General features: G+C 49.7%; 8 protein-coding genes across 8 annotated transcripts; 6 read left to right on the forward strand and 2 right to left on the reverse strand.

Moving 5' to 3' along the window:
- Positions 1-832: 832 nt before the first annotated feature.
- On the forward strand, positions 833-2041 carry CGCA056_v009064 (uncharacterized protein; the record flags this gene model as incomplete). The annotated part of the gene is made up of 1 exon (XM_037324311.1): positions 833-2041. One exon carries the CDS (start codon positions 833-835, stop codon positions 2039-2041), a length of 1209 nt encoding a protein of 402 aa, XP_037176800.1.
- Positions 2042-2518: 477 nt separating this feature from the next.
- On the forward strand, positions 2519-4655 carry CGCA056_v009065 (uncharacterized protein; the record flags this gene model as incomplete). The annotated part of the gene is made up of 2 exons (XM_037324312.1): positions 2519-2929; positions 3018-4655. The coding sequence occupies 2 exons, from the start codon at positions 2519-2521 to the stop codon at positions 4653-4655; spliced, it is 2049 nt and encodes a 682-aa protein (XP_037176801.1).
- A 456-nt stretch (positions 4656-5111) lies between these two features.
- Positions 5112-5891, reverse strand: CGCA056_v009066 (uncharacterized protein; the record flags this gene model as incomplete). The annotated part of the gene is made up of 1 exon (XM_037324313.1): positions 5112-5891. One exon carries the CDS (start codon positions 5889-5891, stop codon positions 5112-5114), a length of 780 nt encoding a protein of 259 aa, XP_037176798.1.
- Positions 5892-10705: 4814 nt separating this feature from the next.
- On the forward strand, positions 10706-11783 carry garL (5-keto-4-deoxy-D-glucarate aldolase; the record flags this gene model as incomplete). The annotated part of the gene is made up of 3 exons (XM_037324314.1): positions 10706-10960; positions 11017-11069; positions 11123-11783. 3 exons carry the CDS (start codon positions 10706-10708, stop codon positions 11781-11783), a joined length of 969 nt encoding a protein of 322 aa, XP_037176799.1.
- Positions 11784-12625: 842 nt separating this feature from the next.
- On the forward strand, positions 12626-13354 carry GLX1 (Lactoylglutathione lyase; the record flags this gene model as incomplete). The annotated part of the gene is made up of 1 exon (XM_037324315.1): positions 12626-13354. One exon carries the CDS (start codon positions 12626-12628, stop codon positions 13352-13354), a length of 729 nt encoding a protein of 242 aa, XP_037176812.1.
- Positions 13355-14736: 1382 nt separating this feature from the next.
- Positions 14737-17173, forward strand: CGCA056_v009069 (uncharacterized protein; the record flags this gene model as incomplete). The annotated part of the gene is made up of 3 exons (XM_037324316.1): positions 14737-15273; positions 15332-15479; positions 15534-17173. 3 exons carry the CDS (start codon positions 14737-14739, stop codon positions 17171-17173), a joined length of 2325 nt encoding a protein of 774 aa, XP_037176813.1.
- Positions 17174-17934: 761 nt separating this feature from the next.
- Positions 17935-19638, forward strand: Ache-4 (Acetylcholinesterase; the record flags this gene model as incomplete). Its single annotated transcript, XM_037324317.1, has 5 exons — positions 17935-18936; positions 18987-19114; positions 19166-19263; positions 19324-19410; positions 19463-19638. The coding sequence occupies 5 exons, from the start codon at positions 17935-17937 to the stop codon at positions 19636-19638; spliced, it is 1491 nt and encodes a 496-aa protein (XP_037176126.1).
- A 482-nt stretch (positions 19639-20120) lies between these two features.
- Positions 20121-21291, reverse strand: CGCA056_v009071 (putative transporter; the record flags this gene model as incomplete). Its single annotated transcript, XM_037324318.1, has 2 exons — positions 20121-20690; positions 20743-21291. 2 exons carry the CDS (start codon positions 21289-21291, stop codon positions 20121-20123), a joined length of 1119 nt encoding a protein of 372 aa, XP_037176118.1.
- Between the last annotated feature and the right edge of the window lie 997 nt (positions 21292-22288).

Consider the following 22288-nt stretch of genomic DNA (forward strand, 5'->3'; position numbering starts at 1 on the left):
TAGATACAATTCAGTCCGAGCAAAGCGCCTGGAACCAAACGGCCTTCCTTCCAAAGGGCGATTCCTGATTCTCGAATCTCCCATGGATCTCTCACAAATTCTTTCACCCTAGTCTTTGAATTTGTCTCTCAGCCGTTTGTTCCCTTGTATTGCGTTCTTCTCAGACCGCCTACGAATAGGTCTCGCCTCTTCCCATTCTCGCCCCGAGTCTCCTCCGGCACCCAACCCTCGCCAAGCACCTTGCAGCAACTCGACCTAACGAAGCATTCTATCCATCGCTTCCGCTAAGATATTCTGGTTGTTGAAACTTGGCAAACCTGCCAGCTTTAGCTTCGAGCCGAGCGAGTCGTCGGACCTGTCTTCCCTTCGTCGTTCCAACCCCTGCGTCCAAGTAAGTCTTGCAACCACAAGCTTTGAAATCTGCTGACAGGGCATCCCAACAGAGCGTTCAGACGCGCACAGGTTCTCGAGGCATTCGATCGGCTCATTGACCAACTTTCCACCGTCTGCCAAGCGCCAGACCCGAAAATGCGCGGCGACATCGGCCCATGTCGCATTCAACCCTCCTTGGTGGTTCCAGACGAGGAAAATCGCCCGCGGATTTAACTCAGCTTCCCGTAATGGAGACTCAGAGACTGCCTCGACATTCCAAGAGGCAAAGCCATGTGTCAGAGTATTTGATAAGATATCAAAGCATACCACTTCGCCCACTCCCAAGCCCTCGGCTCCGTCCACATCCCCAGTCATCCCAGCTCGTCGTACGCACGCATCGATGGAATCGCCAAGACAGACGCCGTCTCCCGTTGAACAATCATTCATTCTCTAGTGCCCAATGGCAGACGGTTCATACGAGGGCGACAGTGCAGTTTTCAACCCCAACTTCAGTCCGTATGCGACCGTCACGTTCGACTTGGACGACACGCAGACCGATGCCGCGCCATGGCTGCCGGCCTCACATGAGGAGGCGAGCTATCTCTGCGACCTTTTTCCTAGTCTTGTTCACGTCGCGAATGGCAAAATGAGCGTTGCCCAGACCTTTCTTGTCGCCTCGGCAGGAGTTCATCACTGCGGCTCGCGGAGATCTACCATCATGACCTGGGATCGGGTCGAGGAACATCTCCGCGCAAATGATCTTCACCGACATCTCAAACTCAGTCATCGCTGTCGTCTCGTGGTGATCCTGTTGGACACGGGCTTCCCATTTCGAGACATCATCATGGGGCGCTACAACGACGTCGAAGGCTACATCAGCAGGAATCCAGATGCCGGGGTTTTGACGGCATATCCGACCCGTGAAGAAGCTCAGGCAGACGGGTACAAAGTTCCAGACATTCGGATTCTCGACGCGGTCGCTGCGAAAAGACGAGACTGGCGCCCTGTGACTTGCTGCGGAAACGGTACATGTGCTCTATCAGGGGTTCGAACCTTCAACAAGCGCTCGTGGAGTGGCTGCTCCTTGCATGCAGGAACGAACGTACGTCCGCGCTTGACTTGCTTCGATCCTGTGCGTGGTCCTCGGCTTGTCGATGAAGCGTCCAAGGAGTCATGGTTCCACCAAGAATTCGTCGACTTTCTTTCTCTTGAGGAGTTTCGCGTCTTCATCGTCACGAAACCTGATCCTGAGGGCGTTCGCGGCCTCAAAGGCGAGGTGCACAAAATCTGCCTCACGAAAACCTTTCCTGACAGCCAGATCGGTGCCAGCAGGCCGCCAGAGGCATCTTTCAAGCGGAGAGGATTCACGGGCAAACAAGTCATGGAATATTCGCTTGGCGTGTTCGAATCCCTCCGAGAGCTCAACAGTCCCCAGCTTGGCTCGTTGGATGTTGGATGCCGTCTCGACGTCGCTGCAAGGCACCACGGAGGACCGCTGTTCGTCAACGAGATTACTCGGTGGTACGGCGCCCATGACTTCACCGATTACTGCGACGTTCCCGAACGCATGACGTGCGAGCAGTACGCCATGGCATTCTCCGCGGCTGTCAAAAGGGACGAGCGTGGACCGGACGGAGAAGGGAGGTTGCTAGGAGTCGAGCGATCATAGGGTAACGGCGTGGGTGGTAGATTGAGTTCGCTGGCTTTTCTGTTTGCCGTAGAGCTCCTAGGCACCTATTCGATATAATAATTGAAAAAAGGACGTTGGGAGGCTCCCTCGGTGGTCGATCATCAAACGATATCCATGTCAATCAAAAGGGACGCTAGGTACTGCAGCGACACCAACCAATCAAAACAGCCCCGCCCCTTCAGGTCGCTGTTGGTCGGGGGGAACAACCATGACCCCTGCTCCTTCTGGCCGGTGGAGGTCGGGTTTGCCAGGGAGCTTTCCGCAAGCTGGAACGGCTGCTGCAAAGCTCGCAAACATCCTGGTTGCGGGGAGCAACCTACCTATCCGTCCACCTGTACGGCAAACACGCCCACCGAAGGTCTGCCTGCCTGCCTGGGTCTCGTCTTCTCACATCGCGACCGGGACCGAAACTTGTCTCGACACCATCATGTTCACGCAAAGCCCGCCAACGGTACCATGCCGTCTACTCGCCAGTCTCTAGGCACTGCGCAGCCTGGCGACACTGCCACCAAGCCGTCCCTCAAGGACATCCCCTCGGAGCGGAACCGCAGGGAGGTCGAATCGCTGTGCAAGAAGTGGGAGGTTTCCCTCGCCAACTTCCTCGCCTTTTTCGGCACCGAGGCCCTCACTGCCAAATTCCTCTCCGCGCTACGCGATCTTCGCGCACGAGTGCCATGGAACACGGCAAAGCATTCCCTGGACGAGGCGATAACTAGCCGCCTGGAAAAAGCTGGCCTCGGGCCGTTGTCATCCCCACCTCCTTGGGTCGCGGACGATGTCAAAGCTGCAATTGCCCAGATAGATGCATCGCGTCGCACCTCCAACGGCACAGTAGGGACCAGATCATCTCGTTCTTCGGCTGTGATGGTATGTTCTTCGAAACGGCGAGCGACCGTCGTCAATTACATCCCCCTCCCGACCGGCATCATGCTAACGATTGGTTTTTTTTATGCAGCCGCCAGCTAGCCCCAGCTCCAGCTCCAGCTCCAGCTCTAGCGATGCCGATTCAAACCTCGAACAGGCCAACGAAGCCAACCCAACCGCGACAACACCCGCACCCCCGCGGAAGACAGCTACCACCAGGGGAGCATTACGGGTATATGGATCCGCCTCGTCTCGTCGCGATGCAAAGGCAGTCCGGATTTTTAAGCACACGTCTCAGACAACCACGACTGAACTCTCCACGTCGGCCAGCAAATCCAGCAACCAACCGTCGCTGTCATCGACCCGGAAGCGGTCGTCTGGGACCGCCGACCTCGAGCTCCCTGCTACGAAACGATCCGATCCCTCTGCTGGAAAGCCCACGAGATCCTCCCGCCGATCCCTCAACAAGGAAGCGAGCCCTGTCGCAAACTCCTCCCCTCTTTCTTCAGTCTCGTCCGCGAACGTCGGTCTGGAAGGCACGCCAGATACAGGCCAAAATGGCCGCCCAACCCCATCCAAAACGAGCGGCGCAATGGCAGAGGTAGAGAACGAGCCCACAAAAAGTTCCAACTGGCTTGGCGATGGCCTGGCACCTGATAAGCAGCAGGACGAGGATATAATGTATCGCCTCATCTCTGCGCTTGCGACGTGTTCCACCAGGCGAGACGGTCTCACTGTGGTCATCCACCCTCTGATCCTGGCCGCATCGAACACGCCTACCGTTAGCGAGCTCAAGACCATGCTGTCTGAAAAGCACCCTGACATCCTGCTCCTACCAATGCATCTTCGTGGCCACTGGGTGCTTGTCAAGGTACATCCCGAGACACACCGTGTGGACCTTCTAGATTCCATGCCCTCCCTGGATAACCGGACGAAAGCTGGCGAGATCTTTTCCCGTTTTGCTCGCAACTATCTTGGCCGCTCTTCAAGCTCTTGGCAGATTGCAGAAGTTCCTTGCGCCGAACAAGACGACGAGCGCAACAGCAGCGTATTTGTCGCTGCCAACGCCATTTATATACTCGCGGGACAGACACCGCCCGGTACCCTCGCAGCCGACCCGTGGCGCAAGGCTTTCTTGCTCTTTGCTGATGAGCAGCCTGCCGAAAAGGGCGCGTTTGCCGAGTTTCTGAACCTCCCCGTTTTTGACGACGTGCCGACTACCCAGCCAATAGCCGGGGATGACATTGCCACGTTCCACGAACTGCGCAAGACATGGTCGACACATTTCGAAGGCAGAATTGCCACCCTGTCTGCCAGCATAGCCCAAATGAAGCAACTAGAAGAGATGGAGACTGTTTTTTCAGCACTCATGCACGAGCCCGACGATGTGGTAGGCGATCCTGCGATCAAGGCCAATGCGGAGTTGGAGAGGTTGGAGCAAGACCTCAACAATCATGAACGGCAGCTAGAGCTCCGTCTCGAACTCAGCCAACTTCCTGGCTGCGAGTCGGAGACACAAAATCTCTCCCCTCTGCGAGAAAAGGTTGCTGGCCTGAGGACTAGGTTAGAGGAAGGGAAAGCCCGCAAAGAGGCACGCCTCCGTCTAGGTTCCATCATCGAGATATTGCGGGAACAGAACGAGCATGTCAAGCTCGCTTTGACAGACCTTGGGGGGAAACTGGCGCAGTACAGAGATCTCTACATCGGCACGGCTGCTACGGACATCTGACTAACCCGGTGAGAAATAGGTCTTTTGTGTGCCTAATGAGAAAACATTCTATTCACGATCCTGCCCCCGTTCTTTGCATGGAGGGATTCATTTTTGCTTCAATTCTGCATTGTTGATCGCGATGAAGATCTTTTTGACAGAACGTCGCCACTTGTATTCCCGTGACCGAAAGACCTACAACTTTCAAGCTTCCAAAGCCATCGAAGAAGGCGAATTGACCGCCCAAAAAACGCGACCGGCTCCCACGGCAAAAATCACCCGACCGACTTCGTCAATCTAGCCAAACGAAAAAGACCGCGCCGCCTCCTCATTTCATGGGACTGTTCTCTGGTCATGGGCGTGATGACCGTAGCTGGGATGAGCCTGCAATCCGCCCATGTCCTCTCCATCTCGTGCCTGCTCTTGATGAGTGTTTTTCTCAGGAAATGAAAGGCGCCGAAGATTTTTACAACCCAGCTACACCATTTGAACCTGGCCCCTCTTTGCAAACCACAAAGCACGCCAAAGCACCGAGGAAAGGTCTGAATAGATCCCGTCATCCCACTTCTTGCACACCAACTTCGCACGACGCACCACCTTCCTGATCCTCATCACATCCTGTGGATTCTGCGCAACCTGCAGCCAAAAGGCGCGAAGCTCGTCAAAGTTCACCGGCTCGACGTCGCTATACATGCGGCGTTGGTATTCGCGGTCCATGACCTCCAAACACAGAGCAGGCGTGACGATCTGGGCCGAGTACCTGTGTGCGAGGTTCAATTCCCAATAAGGTGTACGCCTTGGCATTTTTACAAGAAGGAATACTTGGTCGCTGACGTCTTTGAGTGCCTCCTGGATCGCAGCGTGCAGTTTCTGCCGGTCCAAGACTGCAAGGGTATTGTCGTTGTTCCGAGTATCGAAGGAAGCTGGCAAGTTGTGGAAAATTGAGTGATAACAACGCTGGCAATGTTCAACGTCGAGTTTGAAGTCATCGAGTTCAGCGTCGTCAGCAACCTTCTTTGCTTTCACGCGCCGCAAGATGAGCTTCCGGGCCTTCTCCATGACTCTGGCCAGGAACAATGCTTTCATGTTCTCATTCAGGCTCAAGGCAGATCTCACCGTCAACCCAGCCATTGACGAAGCTAGATCGAAGGCTGGTGGCTGAGTGTCAGGCTGGAGATCCCATTCCAGTGATTCTTTGGGCGGGCTCGGCGGTCTTGGCTCGATCGCCGGGCCGTATCGTAGGGTGAAATGATCCATGTATGCAGCTTTCGAAGATTGCTACGGAGATGACTGACTTGGAAAGAGGGCCTGGATGACTGAAGCTGCCCCAATGAATCTTTCTCTCCAAGAACGGCTGGATGGCTAAGATGATAAAATTCCAATTCTTCGTGGTCGCGTTGGAAGGGGACGAGCAAGCTGTATTTGACACAACTTGTATGCCAAGATGCGATGGGGCTCTCCATCGGAGGCGGCCCAACAGCCCGGTTGCCGTCAGCTCAATCACATCTTGCCCCTGCATGAGTGTTGCAAACACCTTCCAACCGCCCTTAGTTATCGGTATGTGCCCCGATGGCAGGCCGGCTCGATCTTGTTGGTACCCTGACCGAGAAGCGCAAACAACTAAAGCGAGATTGCCATCTTCCATTCCACCAAGATAACTCGATGGTGCAAATGGTGCCAACCAACGGCAATGCTATCTGAACGAAGGAAGAATTGAGAGTCTGACTACATTTGCGACCATTGAGTGATGGGGAAGAAACGGTCAACCGGCTTGTAGAACGATGCTCGCCAAACTTAGGTTGGCGTGCTTGTCTTGGACATCCGATCTTCGATAAAGGGGATATCCGTGGGTGTCAACCCCAGAGGATTCAAGCGGCACTGACTGAAATTCGAAGATTACCAACGGGCGATAAGACCAGCAGGCGTGAAGGACCCCGGTTCCAACAACTCCACAATCATAATGCAGCTTCTTCCGCAAGTGGAAGCAGGCAAACAGCCCGGTCTTACTCGCCGTACGGCCTGGCGATTCATTCGGCTTCGACGGACGTTGTATGTGAGCGAGTGACAATTAATTTGGTTAAACTAATGGCTTACGGAAGCCTCAGAACTCAACCAGTATGTCGTGTACATCTACCATTAACAAGGGCCACTTAGGATGACAAAGGTATGCAGAAGCAGTCAGTCAGCGAACCAACAGATGCCACTATTAGCCCCTGTCAGTGTGCCCCATGATGTTGGCGCCAACGCTGCGAACAAGGCCCAACCCCTACATCATGTTGGAGGTTCGGCAGGACATAACGCCGGAACTCAGGAGGTCCAACAGAACTAGCACCCGGAAAAAGCAATGATCGTTCCGCGAAGAGTAAATGCAAGGTTCGAGAGAGGCTGTGATGTAACCCCCCTCTACTAGCACCCCGGCCAAGGCCCCCGCTTTGGTAAGAGTCGTGAGTTGGAATGTCGCCCATCACCAACGAGTCCGATGAGCTGCCCAGAACGGGCATCGTCTCCGACGGGACCAAAGATCACAGAAGATAGGCACTGGAACAGCACAAGGACTCTTGGAGCCAGGACCGATTCCCGTCTCAGCCACGGTCTACGGAGCTGACGAAGTGTGGCACTCGGTGAATGGCGACGGCTTTTGAGACCCATGTGGCTTTGCCGTCGCGCACGCGCTGGTATCGGTCCATCCGAATCAAATAGGCGCATGCCAATACTACGATTGAGATGCACATATTTTGACAAATATTCCGCTTTGGTATCGAGGCTGGATTCACTCCTTCAGGCACAGGTAAAACAACCTTGTGAATGGTAGTCGGGAGTTTTCAACCATGTCAAATTCAAGAAATCAATCGGTGGTAGTAAGTCTTTTAAAAGTGTTTAGTTTTCTCATCGAATGTATCGCTTGTGGTCAGGTATGAGACAGCGTCCTCGGAAGCTCACCTCAATGTTCAGTAATTCAAGATATGGCCGATCGGCCGGAGCTATCTTTCCTTCCAGCGATTGAACCAACCGTATCTAGGCACCGACGATGGACAACTTACGTCTTAACGGAGTCCGTGTTAGCCGCGCGCACACATCGGCGACCGGGCTATCGCAAAGCTGTCCAAGCGACTACCTCTGCTTGAAGGATTTTCTATGAAAGGTACGCCGAATACATGCTGAATGTGAGTGAACTAACCAAATTTGGTGTTTTCGCCTCGGCTTACTAGTTCTCACGAAATGCCAATTAGCATTGAGGACCTCGGCACTGTTCAACGCCATGAAGTCTACATCAGATGTCTACGGTATTTTGGACTTACTGAAGTCTGAGATGCAGTGGATGCTCCATTGGTGCTCGAGATTGCTGTTACACGGTTAGCTCTTTGATCCTTTGGCTAAGAGGCGCAGATTAAGCTATACGAAGGTTGCATGTCTACACGAAACGTGCATACTTATCTACATAACAGTTTATGAAGAATTCTTTTGTGAATTTTTATATAACTAAAGGGAACATGAGGACCCTTTTTTCCTCCACTCTAACTTAAGCTAGTTTTTTTAACTACTATATTTTTAAATAAGAGTAATAATAGCGATTAGCTCTTAGAGCTATTTACTATACTTTTTATTAAATATCCTTTTAATCTCCTTTACGTTATTTTTATTTTTCAAGTTTTTAGTAATCTTTTTAAATCTCTATTTAATTTAATAGAGAGCTTAGTTCTAAAGCTCTTCTAAGAACTTAATATATATTATAAAGAGGTATAGAGTGTTACAGTCAGCTATCCGACAGTAGAGTCTGCTAACAGAAGCTGGGGATTAACATATAACAGTACACTGGGTTGTGGTCTGAGTTGTAGGTTGTAGGCTGTAGTAGATTAGGTCTTTAGAGGCTTAAGGTGATCAGTCTTAGACTTAATAAGTGATTTTGCAGTAAAGGTAAGCTGAGAGTATCTATAAGGATAAATATTAAGTTAATTACTAAAGAATTGTAGAAGTCTAACTATAAGCTAGGCTTAAGGTTATACTATGTATAAGTTCTAAATAGTATCCTTTATCTACTTTTAGGGTGATCACCTAAGTATATAAGGTAATTATGATTAGTTAGTAAGACTAACTAATTACTAAGCGTTTCCTTTTATACTCTATTAATTATTTTCTTATTTTATTATTATATAACTTATACTAATGTACTTTACCAGTCAGCTGCGCATATCAGTCAGCCGCGCACTTTTTCCATGACGCGCTTTGTTCCCAGCCACTTAAACCTTTGACGCGTAATATCTCAACAACCGCAATGCTGATTTACACCTAAGAAGATAAGATCATTCTTGCTATTGAGGCGATCCGATCGACACATGCTCTAGGTTATAAACTTAGTATGCGAGGCGCTGCAAAGATATATAGTATCCCCGAAAGTACCTTATGCGACAGAATGAATAATCGACTACGCTGCGACTGTATCCAGCCCTAACGATACAAACTCAATCTGATCGAAGAGAAAACACTTCTCTGATACGTTATTGAGCAGGATTCTAGAGGATTTCCCCTACGACTCGCTAGTGTGGAAGATATGGCGAATCTCCTGCTGCAGATGTGGAATAGGACGCCTATTAGGAAGCATTAGGCTAAGAGGTTTATCAACTTACAGCTGACTCTGAAGACTATATTTAATCGTCTATATAATTATTAAAGGGTACTTTAAGAGGACCTAGAGGTTATTTTAAAGTGGTTTATATTATTAGGTAATATAACAGCTAAATATAATATTAATAATAAGGATCTATATAATTTTGATGAGACTGGCTTCATAATAGGCGTTATTATTGGTTTAATAGTTGTTATGCATGCTGATAGTGTAAGGGGCTGGCCCCTAGGCTTGTTCAACGTAGAGGTGCCGTCGATTGACTATTCTAAGCTGAAGAAGGAAGAAAGGACTTTACAAGAGTAGGCACCTAACAGCAGTGAAGCAGGCCGGGTTAGGCGGCGTACTGCGGCAGAATAGTGGGTCCAACGGAGCTGGATCTCAGTAACTGCTCCGGCGAAGCTGGAGATATCAATCCGGGCTCTAGCCCGTGACAAAGGGCATTAGTAATGTTATTTTCGGTATATAATGGCATTAAGACCTTATTATGCGTTATATAAAGTATGGTAAGAATTAAATAAAGATTGATGAAAATATTAAAGATTGAAGTTGAGGGGTATTTATGGCGGTTAGCGATTTTTGGGGTGCTGAGAAGTTGGGGGTGCCGAGAAGTGGGTGTCGGACGTTAGGGTGATCACCTAAGTGCGTGAGGTAATTACAATTTGTTAGCAAGACCAACTGATGACTAAGCGTTTCCTCCTATACTCCACTAATCATTTTCTTATCTTATCGTCACATAACTTATACTATAGTTCTTCTATTCCAAGTAAGTCCCTGTTATTCCCATAATCCTGCAGTACAAATATCCTATCCTAGCCGCCCAACATCCAAGTGGGTTAGTTATCTATTATCCTTATTCTCAGGTCGTAACATAGAGATATTATATTATTATTTTTAGCTATAAAGGTATAACTAAGTTATTATTAAATATATAGTAAATTAATTTTTTTAGACGTTTAATATTACTAGTAGTAAAAACTATATCGATTAAGTAGGGAGTATTTATAAGATTTATTTTAGGGAGCTTTAAATTTAGGTTATAATATAATAAAGGGCTATTTCTATTTAGCTAGATAGCTTAAAAATCCCTTTTATATACCTTATAGGTTAGCTATAGAGGTTATATTATAACCTTCTATATATTTCCCTATTAGAGTTACACAGTAGTTAATAAAGTGCGCCTCTAGGTAGTAAACTGCGAAGAAGAAAAGTTAGAAGGGAAGAAAGACTTGTCTACATAAAGCTTGCATATGGAGCCAGCCGCTAGCTGACAGTCATCATCGGAACTTCAGATGCTAATGAAGGTAATTGTATATAAATGGAGCCATGATCTGGGTTGTTCTGAGATTCGACTGCCACTTTTCTTCAAACACAGGCTCTTGCAACTTGGTCTCTGAAATCTATTTCCTCCATACCTACTAAACATTTCCAACGACGCAACTTCATCAAAATGTCCAAAAACGGCGAAGATTACAAGGATGTCTCCTCAAAGGGGATGATGGCGTGCGCTGCTCCGTCTCTCTTCCAGCCTCACAAAGCTCGTCAAGCCATCCGAGATGCCCACGATAAGAAGATTCCACCCATTATCTGCTATTATGCAGGACTCAGTTCCGTCCCAATCACGCGTTATGTCGCGCCCATGGGATTCGACGCTTGCTGGATTGACTGGGAGGATACATCTTGTAACGTGGAGAACATGACTACTGTAAATTAAGTGTCTACACCTATAACTACTGTAAGGAGTTCAACTGACATGACTAGATAATTCATGAGACCGATTTTATGAGTGGCGGTCGGACAATTTCATTCGTTCGGTAAGTTTAACGCCCCAAAATCAATGGTACTGCCTCTCATCCGGATTTTGTAGTGTCCCTGGTTATGATCACGGCGCAATAGGTCATGCACTTGATTGTGGTGCGAGTCTCGTAATCCCACAAGTCGAAAGCGTCGAGCAGGCAAAACACGTCATTTCGGCTGCAAAGTTTGGAACGAACCAGAACGGGACCCGGTCCTTGCCTCCCTTCCGTCTTGTTCCTGGGTTCACCGATGCCCCGTATGACACTTCGCGCGACCTGCACAAGTGCCTCAACGACCAGGCTGCCATTATGATCCAAATTGAATCAGCTGAGGGGGTTCGCAATCTCGACGCGATTCTCACAGAATGTCCCGATATTGATATCGTATGGTTTGGGACACTTGATGCATGGGTCAGCATGAATCTTGAAGCTAAGTGGGGTGGCATCGGTGCCACAGAGCCCGAATGGTTGGAGATATCCCAACTGTTCTTCAACACGATTGACAAGCATGACACACCGTACGCCGGCTTTGCGTTTGACTCTGCTCCCCTCGGGAGCCCCGAAAAGCTGAAGGCGGCTGGGGAGCGTATGAGCCTCATCATGGTTGCTGCCGACGTGGTCCATCTAGGTGGTCTTGCACAAGATCTCCAGCAGGCAAGGACACTGGTCGGATATGAAGGCAAGATGGGAGAAAGCAAGAATGTCAATGGATGGAGGGACAGTAAACTTTAGTCGACTGGTGCAAAGGTTGGCTGGGTGAGGTTCACTGTGACGCCAGTGCGTTTACCACAATTTGAACGTGTTTTCGAAAGGTGCTATTTGGCCAAGAAAGATCAATCTCTTCTCGGCGGAAAACGTTGACATGACTTGCAAGGCATCCTGCGACTAGTCAAATTGCCCCATTTCATTGCCACGTAGTTAATTTACGTGGAGCAGCTGAATATGCGGTCAAGATGTAGTCTGCGGCGCGACTGAGTCTCGACTGGGGTAGTAATGTGAGGCTTTCTGCAACAACTCGAGATGCATCGCATAGTTCAATGTATTGAGGCTCCGACCCTGAGTCTCGTGATGATTCAAAATCGCGTGTGATGACGACCATTAGAAACGCAATACCGACTTCATCGCAGACGGGCATCAATAATTGCACCGTCGCTGGGTACCTCAATTACAGCGCCGCCGATCATCCGACCGTCCGCGACAAGATTCTGTAAGCCCTGCTAAGCCACGAAGGAATGGTGCCGTCGGGGGTTATCCAGGCTGCGCCCAATGGCGTTGTCGCTCGAGTCGGGTTCGGGCAGACTTATGGCAGTGAAAACCAACCAACACCTTTTTTGGGACTTTGGTAAACGCGACCGCGAGAAGCGAGGGCGGCGACCGGATGAACACTGATGAAGCACTGGGGTTGGAAGGTCCTCAACATGCGCTTTCAAAGAGATATAAATGCGGAAAAATTCTTAGCATTTGACTACACTTTGGTTTCATTGCCTTCTTCATCTAGAGAACCCAGGAAGGTATTTGATTTTCAGAACTACTTTAAACGCTACCAATACTTGAACGCCGCACAAACCACCACCATGGTTCGCCTCTTCACTGCCATCATCATCGGATCCCAGCTTCTCGGCCATGTAATCGGCCACGCTCTGCCTCAATTTCATGCCCGGTCGACAAACGGGACGATCCAATACCCTTATCCGGAACTCGGGACTGATGATCCCGCGGACTATGCTACGGCTGGCTATTTCATCAACCACCTTTGCATCAACGTCAAAAACCTCACTGCCAGCGTCGATTTCTACTCAAACGTCTTCGGTCTTCGCAAGATCTTCACCTTGCACGTCACCAAGCACTACTCTATCACGTACATGGGACATAGCCACGGCGGAAAGAACGGAACCGGTTATCAGACCACTCTGGAGCTAAACCGCGAGAAGAACAACGCCGAAGGCTTGATCGAGCTAATCTATCTCGACGTCCCTGTCAACAACATCGAGGCCGGTATCGAGCGACCCAACACATTTGCGCATATCGGTATGGTCGTTCCAGACATTAAGGCTATGCAAAGCCGATTGGATGACCTCCCCGATGTGAATGTCATGAAAAAATACGGAGAGTCGCTCCCTATGGGAGGCAAGGTGTCTGGTGCCACTGGTCTGCCTGCCGAAGTTCTTGACCAGCTGAGCTCCGCCGAGAAGAAGCAGATCGAGGCAGCTTTGGCTCCGAACACTGAGCCTCTGATCTTTGTGGCTGATCCCGATGGCAATCTAATTGAAATCCAGCCCCAAGAAGGTGCTGCTCTGGCTTGAGTAATATCTGTGCCTTTTCTTGCGGGGTTATTTGGCCTAACTATGAACGCAACTTGGCACAGCGTGACAGAGGGAGGGGGACGTTTTCCCTTTTGCATTGGATGGACATAGGTTTAGAAATAGACAAGTACTTACTTATACCTGCCATTTCAAAGGATGTGCTTCGTAGTCGCATTCGGTTATTTTCTCCAGAACGCGTTCGTGATCTCACGTGTTCTTCAGAATATTTGAATCACTGGGACGGTTTAATTTGCCCGCTTCATAAGGTATCATGCAAACGTTTGCCAAGTAGGACTAAATTATCTGGGCTTGACCTTTGTGACAGCATGACTGTGTACCTTTAAGCACGCGCGGGAGGCTTGCGGTAGCGCCTTCGGCAAATACATAGCCTGGTGTGGTGCAAGAACGAAACGTAATTAGTGAGGATGATGCGCGCTTCTGACACCCCCACGCTTCATAGGTCATTGCAAGAGCCTACCCCGGCGACGTTTTGGCTATTACGTCTTTTCGACATTGATAAACCCTGAAATCTCACAAACACAGAGGCTTGCGTGTCATACTTCGACCCAGCATGTGTAATTACCGAATCTTTCTGTCGAGAGTCAGATAGACGGATGATATCTTGCCAATGCATGGATGATATGTACGATGCCTATCAGGCAATGTCCAGATTTAATTCTCGTGATTAGCCGTCGAGGCGCGGGGCCGCGCGCTTTTAGTTGTCAGCAACACGACACCCTCATGGAGTGCACGCGACATACCAGTCAGACACTATCTCAGCCGCCAATATTCCAACCCAATGCGGCCAACTTTAAACATCCTGTGACTCGATTCAATTGGAATCAACCTGTCTTACAACCTAGATCTTACGATACCACATCATTGTCATAAATTAGGCAGGTCGACGAACGTTCGTCAATTCGGTGCTGTTTATTGCGCTAGAGGACGCTCTCGCAAAGTTGTTATATGATTGTTGCGGCCCGCGCATACCATGCTGCGTTTGTTTCCCCAAGACCTGGTATTTGATTCAATCCTACGACGCATGCTAAGTGAGGGACCTCCTTCCTGTGGCCACTCAACGGAACTTGGTTCAGGCTGAGGTGAGACTTCACACAAACGCATCATCGTTTGTCTTTTTCTTACTTCGCGCATGAAATTCCACAACTGGCTGACACCGAGAAACAGGAATCTGTATTGACGAGACAAACACTGCCTTACCTTCTCTCTTGGTGTAATCCAGGTGACATAAAACTGCGGTCGCCGTGGACCGGTTTACAAAAGTCTTTGTCAGTACACTCAAAGTGATCGATTTCTCATTCTTTTCATCTCCTGACCTGTGCAGGTCCGGTTTCATACCGTCTTGAGGGTTCCTTCTATCCCTCATGGCGCCCCCAACCGCTTGGGACTGTACGGTCAACGATCGACTTCAGTTTATCGTCGACAGCTTAGACCAGTCCATCAAGTTCAGTGCCAAGGATGTACCTGGTCTGAAAGATCTGCTTGCTGATTACGTCAATCCGGATGTTGAGGTCGATCATGTGCACTTCATCCAAAGACTATTGAGAGTCTTCAAAGACTCCGAGACTGACGGTACCTACTCATCGATTTTACACAAGCATACTGATGATGAACAAAACCTCATCGAAAGGTTCTTGGAAGGCGGGGAGTCGGGTGACCCGAAGATCCTGGGCAAGCAATACAATATGGGCTCAAGCCTAGGATGTCGAGAAGAGCTAGAGCACCTCTGCCAAGCGGCTTGCATTCTTCAAATTGGGGCACAAGGCATAACAAAGCTCAAAGAGCAGCACATGGAACACTTGGCCGACTCTTCTGTTGTCCAAATCCTACAATCTCTACTTGCCGACATGAGAGCCTTCACCCAACTTCATCAGGATGAGCTTGAAGGAGCAGGCATTCTGGTGCGTAAATGGCTTGCCTGAGGCTAGGGAAGAGGTCAACTGGCTAACCAATAGGCAGGTGTACTATGACACAAAGTTTCAGAACTGGGGACTGACAGTAGAGAACACTCCGTACCTAACATGTGTTCCCAAGTCTGTCAAGGAGGTTCAATTGATCGTTAAGTTTGCAAAAGAGCAGAACATGGGCGTGCGTTGTGCAGGATTTCGTCAGTTCCAGTCTCATTGCAAAAAGTTGTATTTTGTACTAACTGCAAAATTAGGTCATTCCTGGTCCCCTGTATTCGGCAGAGGCGGAAAGAACATCCTGATTTCTCTTCTCGGCCTAAAGGAAGCTACGAAGCTTCCCAATACTACTGCTCTCCCGTTCTGGCCCTTCAGACAGGACGAGCCGACGGAATTGGAAGATATTGAGTTGATTTCCGCCAAGCCGAACGAGGAAGGAAACTACCTAGTCAAGGTCGGTGCAGCTTGCACCAATGAGAGGCTTCGCCAGTGGTGTATTGAGAACAGACGAGTCACCCTGCCGATGAACGTTATTATGGTAGAGATCACCATGGGCGGATCCAATGCCCCAATTTGCCACGGTGCCGGTCGACGACACAAAACATTGAGCGACATTGTCCGGCGCATCGACTATGTGGATGCCAACGGCGAGGCAAGGTCTGTCACTAAGCCTGAACATCTTCGTGCTGCCAGTGGTGCATTCGGGCTGATGGGGGTTGTCACGCACATCACATTCGAGATGCCCCCAATGACCTACGCCCAGTTGAACCCCAAGACAGTGCCTGTGACTTATGCCATCCCTCCTCCTCCCGACTTGGACGAGAAGCTCATCCCACCAGTGCTTTTGTTGCCTTGGAAGGCGTTGAGCACAAAGGAGAAACGAGAGCGCCAACTTGAGTTTGAACGCCAGGCTACGAATGATTACTATTCCGAATGGTTCTGGTTTCCATATTCTCAAAAAGTATGGGTCAACTGCTGGAATGTCACCACCGACAGCAGCGATGTCGTAGAGTTCCCAGACAACGGGCAGATATTTTTCTCCTTCGTACAATCTGTTATGATGAACATTCTACAGAATGCGGACTTCCTGAAGAAGTTGATTGATCTGACTGGCATTCGGGAGTCTGTCGTAACACTCATTTCTCTGGCGGGAACCAACGCTCTTCCGACCAAAAGGGTCACTACCTACGTCCCAGACGCCTTGCACTTCCAAAGAGCTATACAGAATGTCCGCGTCAGAGACATGGAGGTTGAGATCCCTCTCGTTTCAAAGAAGCACACTGGATCGACCAGAGAGGGTCGCGTTGACATTGACTATGCTACGGTCCAGCGTGCTTGGTGGGACGCAATCCTCCTGGCATATGCCAATATCAAGGATTGCCCTATGAGCATGCCTCTGGAGATGAGAATCATGGGAGGCAGTGATATCATCATGGCTCCTCAGCGACACAATCAGCTGGGAACATGTGCCATCGAAATACTTACTTTGCAAGCGACACCCGTTGACAAGTGGGTTGGCTTCGCGCAACAAGTGCTCGACAAGTGGATGAGCTTGAAAGACCCACGAACTCAAAAGCCGCTGCGTGTTCGTCCTCACTGGGCCAAAGAATGGGAAAAATTCCAAGTCAATGGCAAACCCTGGTTGGAGAAGCTAATGAAAGAAGACTACAAGGCAGAGATTGAAGAGTTCCGTAAAATTCTTGCCGAGATTGGGAGCGAGGCTGGTTGGGGTCTGAAAGATCTGCAAGGTCGATTTTCGAACGAACTCTTCGACACTCTCATTTTCGACAAGGTCCAAGCAAAGAGATCCAATCGCCTTGCCAAGATCTTGGGGGGCTTACATCTCAACCGATACATTTCGTTGCTCCAGAGGTTGCTAGGAATATCATCTAAGTAGAGCCTCGAGCTGACAAATTTGTTTGGGGAGCTAATTGAGTGCTCATAGAAGCGGGAGCCTCCAAGATTACCTCGTACACACTGTTCGTTTCACGTCAATCCTTACATAGTTTAGACTTCATCAATGACATTACATTCGCTTTTGGTCTCTTTAAGGCAGAAGATTTAGCTTTGGGCATTGGGATGGTTTCACTCTCAGTAACAGGTATTTGGAGGCGGATGACGACATCGACGCTTAAATAAAGCCTTCTGAGCCGGCCCATCCGTCATGGCCGGCACGATCAACTGAAAGTCATCAATACTGCCGAGTTGTGATGATAGTTTATCCAGAGGGCGCCTGGTGATGTCTTGCAGGTGGCATTTGCCATCATCCCCGCATTAAACAAGCTAAAATGCAACCCCGCATTGGAGAATCCGGGGTCTGGGGGAAAAGCCGACGTTGATGACCACCTCGTAGACCCAATGTAGCTACGAATGCGGGGAACGTAATCAAAGGATGATTCTTGACATGGGTTTCTCTTAAATATTCTACCGGTTTGGTTGCTTCTTGCCCAGATGGATTGGAAATCGCCTCAGTACCATTGCACAACCTAGTAATCCTCCTGTTGCCATCCCTCGGCTGGACCAGCATAAGTGGGCTTGTCTGGGTTGATAAAATGGCACAAATGCTTCGCACTCAGATGGGACGCTCTCTTGCCCTTTTCCCTCTCAGGTGCCGCTTGTCAGACACGAGACCTCCTGTTTCCGGGAATTTTCTTCACCATGCAGTCTGTCGTTCTATTGGCCTACGGGGTCCTTTCTCTGGCCGTGGGCGCCAGGGGGGTCCCAAACCAATCTCAACAGCAAAAGCCGAGCTCCCTGACGATCCACACCACTGCTGGGAGCGTAACAGGGCTCATCAATGAAACAACTCCAGACGTTCGGCAGTGGCTCGGCGTTCCTTACGCTGAGCCGCCAGTTGGATCTCTTCGGTTCTTGCCGCCTCAACCCAAGACACCGTTTGGAAACTTGACAACAACTTCGTACCAGCCATCCTGCATGCAGCAGTTCAGCAACGCCAGCTCAGCTTACACCGACTATGTCCCGGAGTTTCTCATCAACGGCGGACAATCCGAAGACTGCCTTTATATCAACATATACGCCCCACTAAACCCGATAGGCGAAAGGCTCCCGGTATTTATCTACATTCCAGGCGGTGGCTTCACCGGCGGAGGGGCCGACTCGCTGTACAAGATCCCAGATCAATGGATCCAGAAAACCCAAGGCCATATCTTTGTCATCATGAACTATCGCGTCAACATCTTCGGCTTTCCGAACGCAAAATCTGCTCCTCAGAATGCTGGACTCCTTGACCAAAGACTCGTCGTCGAGTGGGCAAGGGATAACATCGCCGCTTTTGGCGGCGACCCAGACAAGATTACTCTGTGGGGTCAGTCAGCCGGCGGCATGTCAGTAGGCATGTATGGATATGCCTGGTTCGAAGATCCCATTGTCTCGGGATTGATTGCAGACTCCGGCGCTGCGTCAACTTTGACTGTTAGCGATCCTGAGCACACGGCCTTCACGAAATTTGCTGGATCTTTCGGATGCTCGAGCTTGACCGCGGACATGGAGCTTCAATGCATGCAGAATCTCGACGCGAAAGTGATCCAGGACACCCTCAGTTTTGGTGGCACAGGTCTAGGGTTTCGTCCAGTGGTTGATAACATGACAGCCTTTGCCAACTCATCACAGCGCCTCTTCGAAGGAAGGTTCGCAGACGTGGTATGATATCCCCTTGCCTTAACAAGTACTATGTGACTCATAATTCAAAGCCATACATGACCGGATCGAACGCCAACGAAGGGGCGTCCCTGGGATCGTACGACCCTAACGGCATGCTCCCGGGCCAGTATGAGAATGGCCTGAAGTCTATCAACTGTCCAGTATCCCAAGAAGTCGCGTATGGCTCTCCATAGACTGTACATGGGCATTTCGCTAATCCCAAGCTCAGCAACCGCGACCTAGCCGGCCTCATAACTTACTACTACGAATACGCTGGAAACTTTAGCAACATCTCCCCTGTACCTTGGCTGGGAGCAATGCACAGTGGTAAGCTCTCTTTCCATTCGACTATTCGCCCGGAAGCCAGCTAACTATATGCCCATCTAGCTGAACTGCCCATTATCTTTGGAACCCACTTCTTGTATCGCGGAAATTCGACGGAGTTTGAGTGGCAAGTCGCGGGGGCAATGCAAGGTTAGTGGATTAATTGCGGTGCTCAGAATTGGCCCACTAACCTTTCATCAAGATTTGTGGCTTTCCTTCGCAACAGATCCATCGAAAGACCCAACAGATGGGAACGGCTTCAGGTGGCCAAAGTACACGGCAACAGAGGAAAGCATGGTGCTGTTTGCAGAAGACGATACGGTGGCTCAGCTGCAGTCCGGATCCATACTCGCGAACCAATGCTCAGCCCTCTCCTGAGAGAGGTCTGACCCTGCTTCCACGCTCCGTTCTTGAAAAAGTCCCCAGCATGGCTCAATTGAAAGCGTAAATGGCTACTTGATCAATCAATATGAGACGTCTGCATGCATTACGATGACAGTGAAATCATATTTGTAGGAAATCCCCTCCGTGAAGTTGCCTAGAAAGCCACCTCAAATCTGAAATCTTCTTGAATTCACCTCTTTTTCTCGCCCCAATGCTACATTGCCTCTGCAATCGCAATCACGGGCTTTCCGATTCTTAAACCAGTACAGCATGGTGAGGCCCATAACCAACACCATTGTTCCCGAGTACAGACCGATGATGCCTAAGAAACCACGTGTATACCTCGGTGCATTGTCGTCTCGAAAGAGCTGTTGTCCGGCGAGACCACCCAAATTAGCTGCCATAACAATGAGAGCTTGGCCAACTGCAAGATCCTTCGGATTCTTGACATTAGAAGCAAGCCATGCACTATTTACTCACTGGAATGTCGCGTTACCCGCCATGAACATGACGAAAACAGCATATTTGCCCCACTTGTCCGTGCTTAGAACCATGGAGTATTGCACGCCGGCAAATACAAGTGCGTAAATCGTGCAGGCCCCACACACCGGACCTCGAAGCTGCACCCAATCTGATATCCGCGCCGCGAAGACCGGGAGTAAGAAGAGAGCGTAATTTGATACCGAAGCTAGCAAGTTGGCGGTGATCTTGTCGAAGCCGAGGTTCTTGATTATTGTAGGTGCATAGAGCAGGAGTTCACCTTTGGGAACAAGGGAGATCAAAGCCACGAGCGAGTGAAGCCATATGTAATAGTTGGTGCAGAGTGCTTGGAGAGCATCTCGCGGGTTGATGGGGGATAGTTCGGCTGATCGACTCGTGTCTTCGAGTGCGATGCGACGAGTCATGATGTCCCGTTCGCGTTGGGTGAAGATATCAAAGGCGGCAATGCCAACCACGGGCCGCGTCCACCTTGGGCTTTTCGGTAGGAGAAACATAAAAAGTAGAGCGACGATGATCGTAAAACATCCGTCGATGACGAACAGCCACTTGTTCGGTTAGTTCGATTCCTGTCATCTCAAACGAACTGGTTGACCTTACCTGCCAATCGTGGAAGCCACCCAGACGGTCCATCTTGAACACGCCCGCCGCAATGAGAGTACTTGTTCCAGCAGCAAGATAATAGGCGGTGTATAGCGCAGTCATTCTCATTGCAACCTCCGTCTTGGTATAAAACATACCGATGACGACCGGAGATCCGGCCAAATACCCAGCTTCGAAGGTTCCCAGCAGAAAACGGGTAGCGAAAAAGGATGCTTGGTTCGTTATGAAAGCTTGGAAGATCGCGACTAGGCCCCACGCAAGACATTCGATAGTCAACCACAAAGGAGCACCAAGTCTGGACAATATCATGTTGGATGGAATTTCGAAAATAACGATGGCGGCAAGTGAAAGCTGGTCCCCGCTGTTGACGATGTTATTTGTGATTTCGATATCATGAATGAAGTCGGTCGTTATAGCGCTGGTGATGTTGGTTTTGTCAAGTTGAAGAGCAAAGAACCCGAGCATGAGTGTGGTGATGAGAACGATGTCCAACCTGTCAATCAAGATGTCAATGCGAGCCGTCAATAGAATCAGTAAATGTGCCATACTTCAACTTTACCTTGCGTTCTTCTGCACTCGGCCAATCCCTGGAGATCTGTTCCTCTTCCATACCGTTGTGTTCCGTAGAGGTGTCAATGTGTTGACTCAAAGTGACCAAAGTTCCCCGAGAAAGTGACGGACTCCGGCGACGAGGTTCCATTAGGGGCAGGTGGAGTAATAAACAATCAAATAATGACCAAAAGTCTTGGTTAAGCCCTGAGTCCAACTATGTAAACATTATCTTACACTGCTCATCGCTCTCCTGGTGAGACGCCATGGCTTTGCATACTCATGCATGTCGCTCAAGCTGATGCTCCTGATTGGGAAGTGGCGGCCCATCCGGCCTGGCTCGCTTGACAACATCCGGGGGAGGTATTGCGTGCGTGTGAAGTATGATTAAGAGACTAATCATATCAAGGGATCTGGTCATGCTGGGCCTAGGTAGAATAACTACGTGACGGCAGGATTCGAGAGGGTCCTCTACAAGGTGGGCCAATTTGGGTCGACTCCATGGAGCATTTTGGCCATAGACCTTCCTCCAAAGCTTAGCCTGGACATGAACTTTACTTTGACAGTTTAGCGGCGATATAGAGAGACACATCACTACAAAACTCGACATCAGATTTCGGTGAATTGGATGCCTTGATCGCAACACCGCCAAAAACAAGATAATGGTACTATGCACGTGTTGAGTATCGATAAATGAAGGAGGTCCCACCGAGTTATATTAGGATGGCGATGTCCCACAGTCCGAGGCGGTTCAGCGTGCTTCTATGCCGACGGAGGCAGATCCCGGCGCCGGCGGACCGAGTACAGCCGGGTACAGCCGGACCCGCAAGAGATGGCCCCACAACGGCCCGTGACAGGATGATCGTCCGGTGCAAGTATTATGGACTACCTTTGAACCTACATACATCTTTCTTGACACTTCGGAATTCACGTATTATTCAGCTTTTTCCCCTCATCATCTCTTCACTCCAGTAACAAGGCTCGACGTTTACGA

This window comes from Colletotrichum aenigma (assembly GCF_013390185.1).
Source record: "Colletotrichum aenigma strain Cg56 chromosome Unknown KSG_Cg56_contig06, whole genome shotgun sequence".
NCBI lineage: Eukaryota > Fungi > Ascomycota > Sordariomycetes > Glomerellales > Glomerellaceae > Colletotrichum > Colletotrichum aenigma.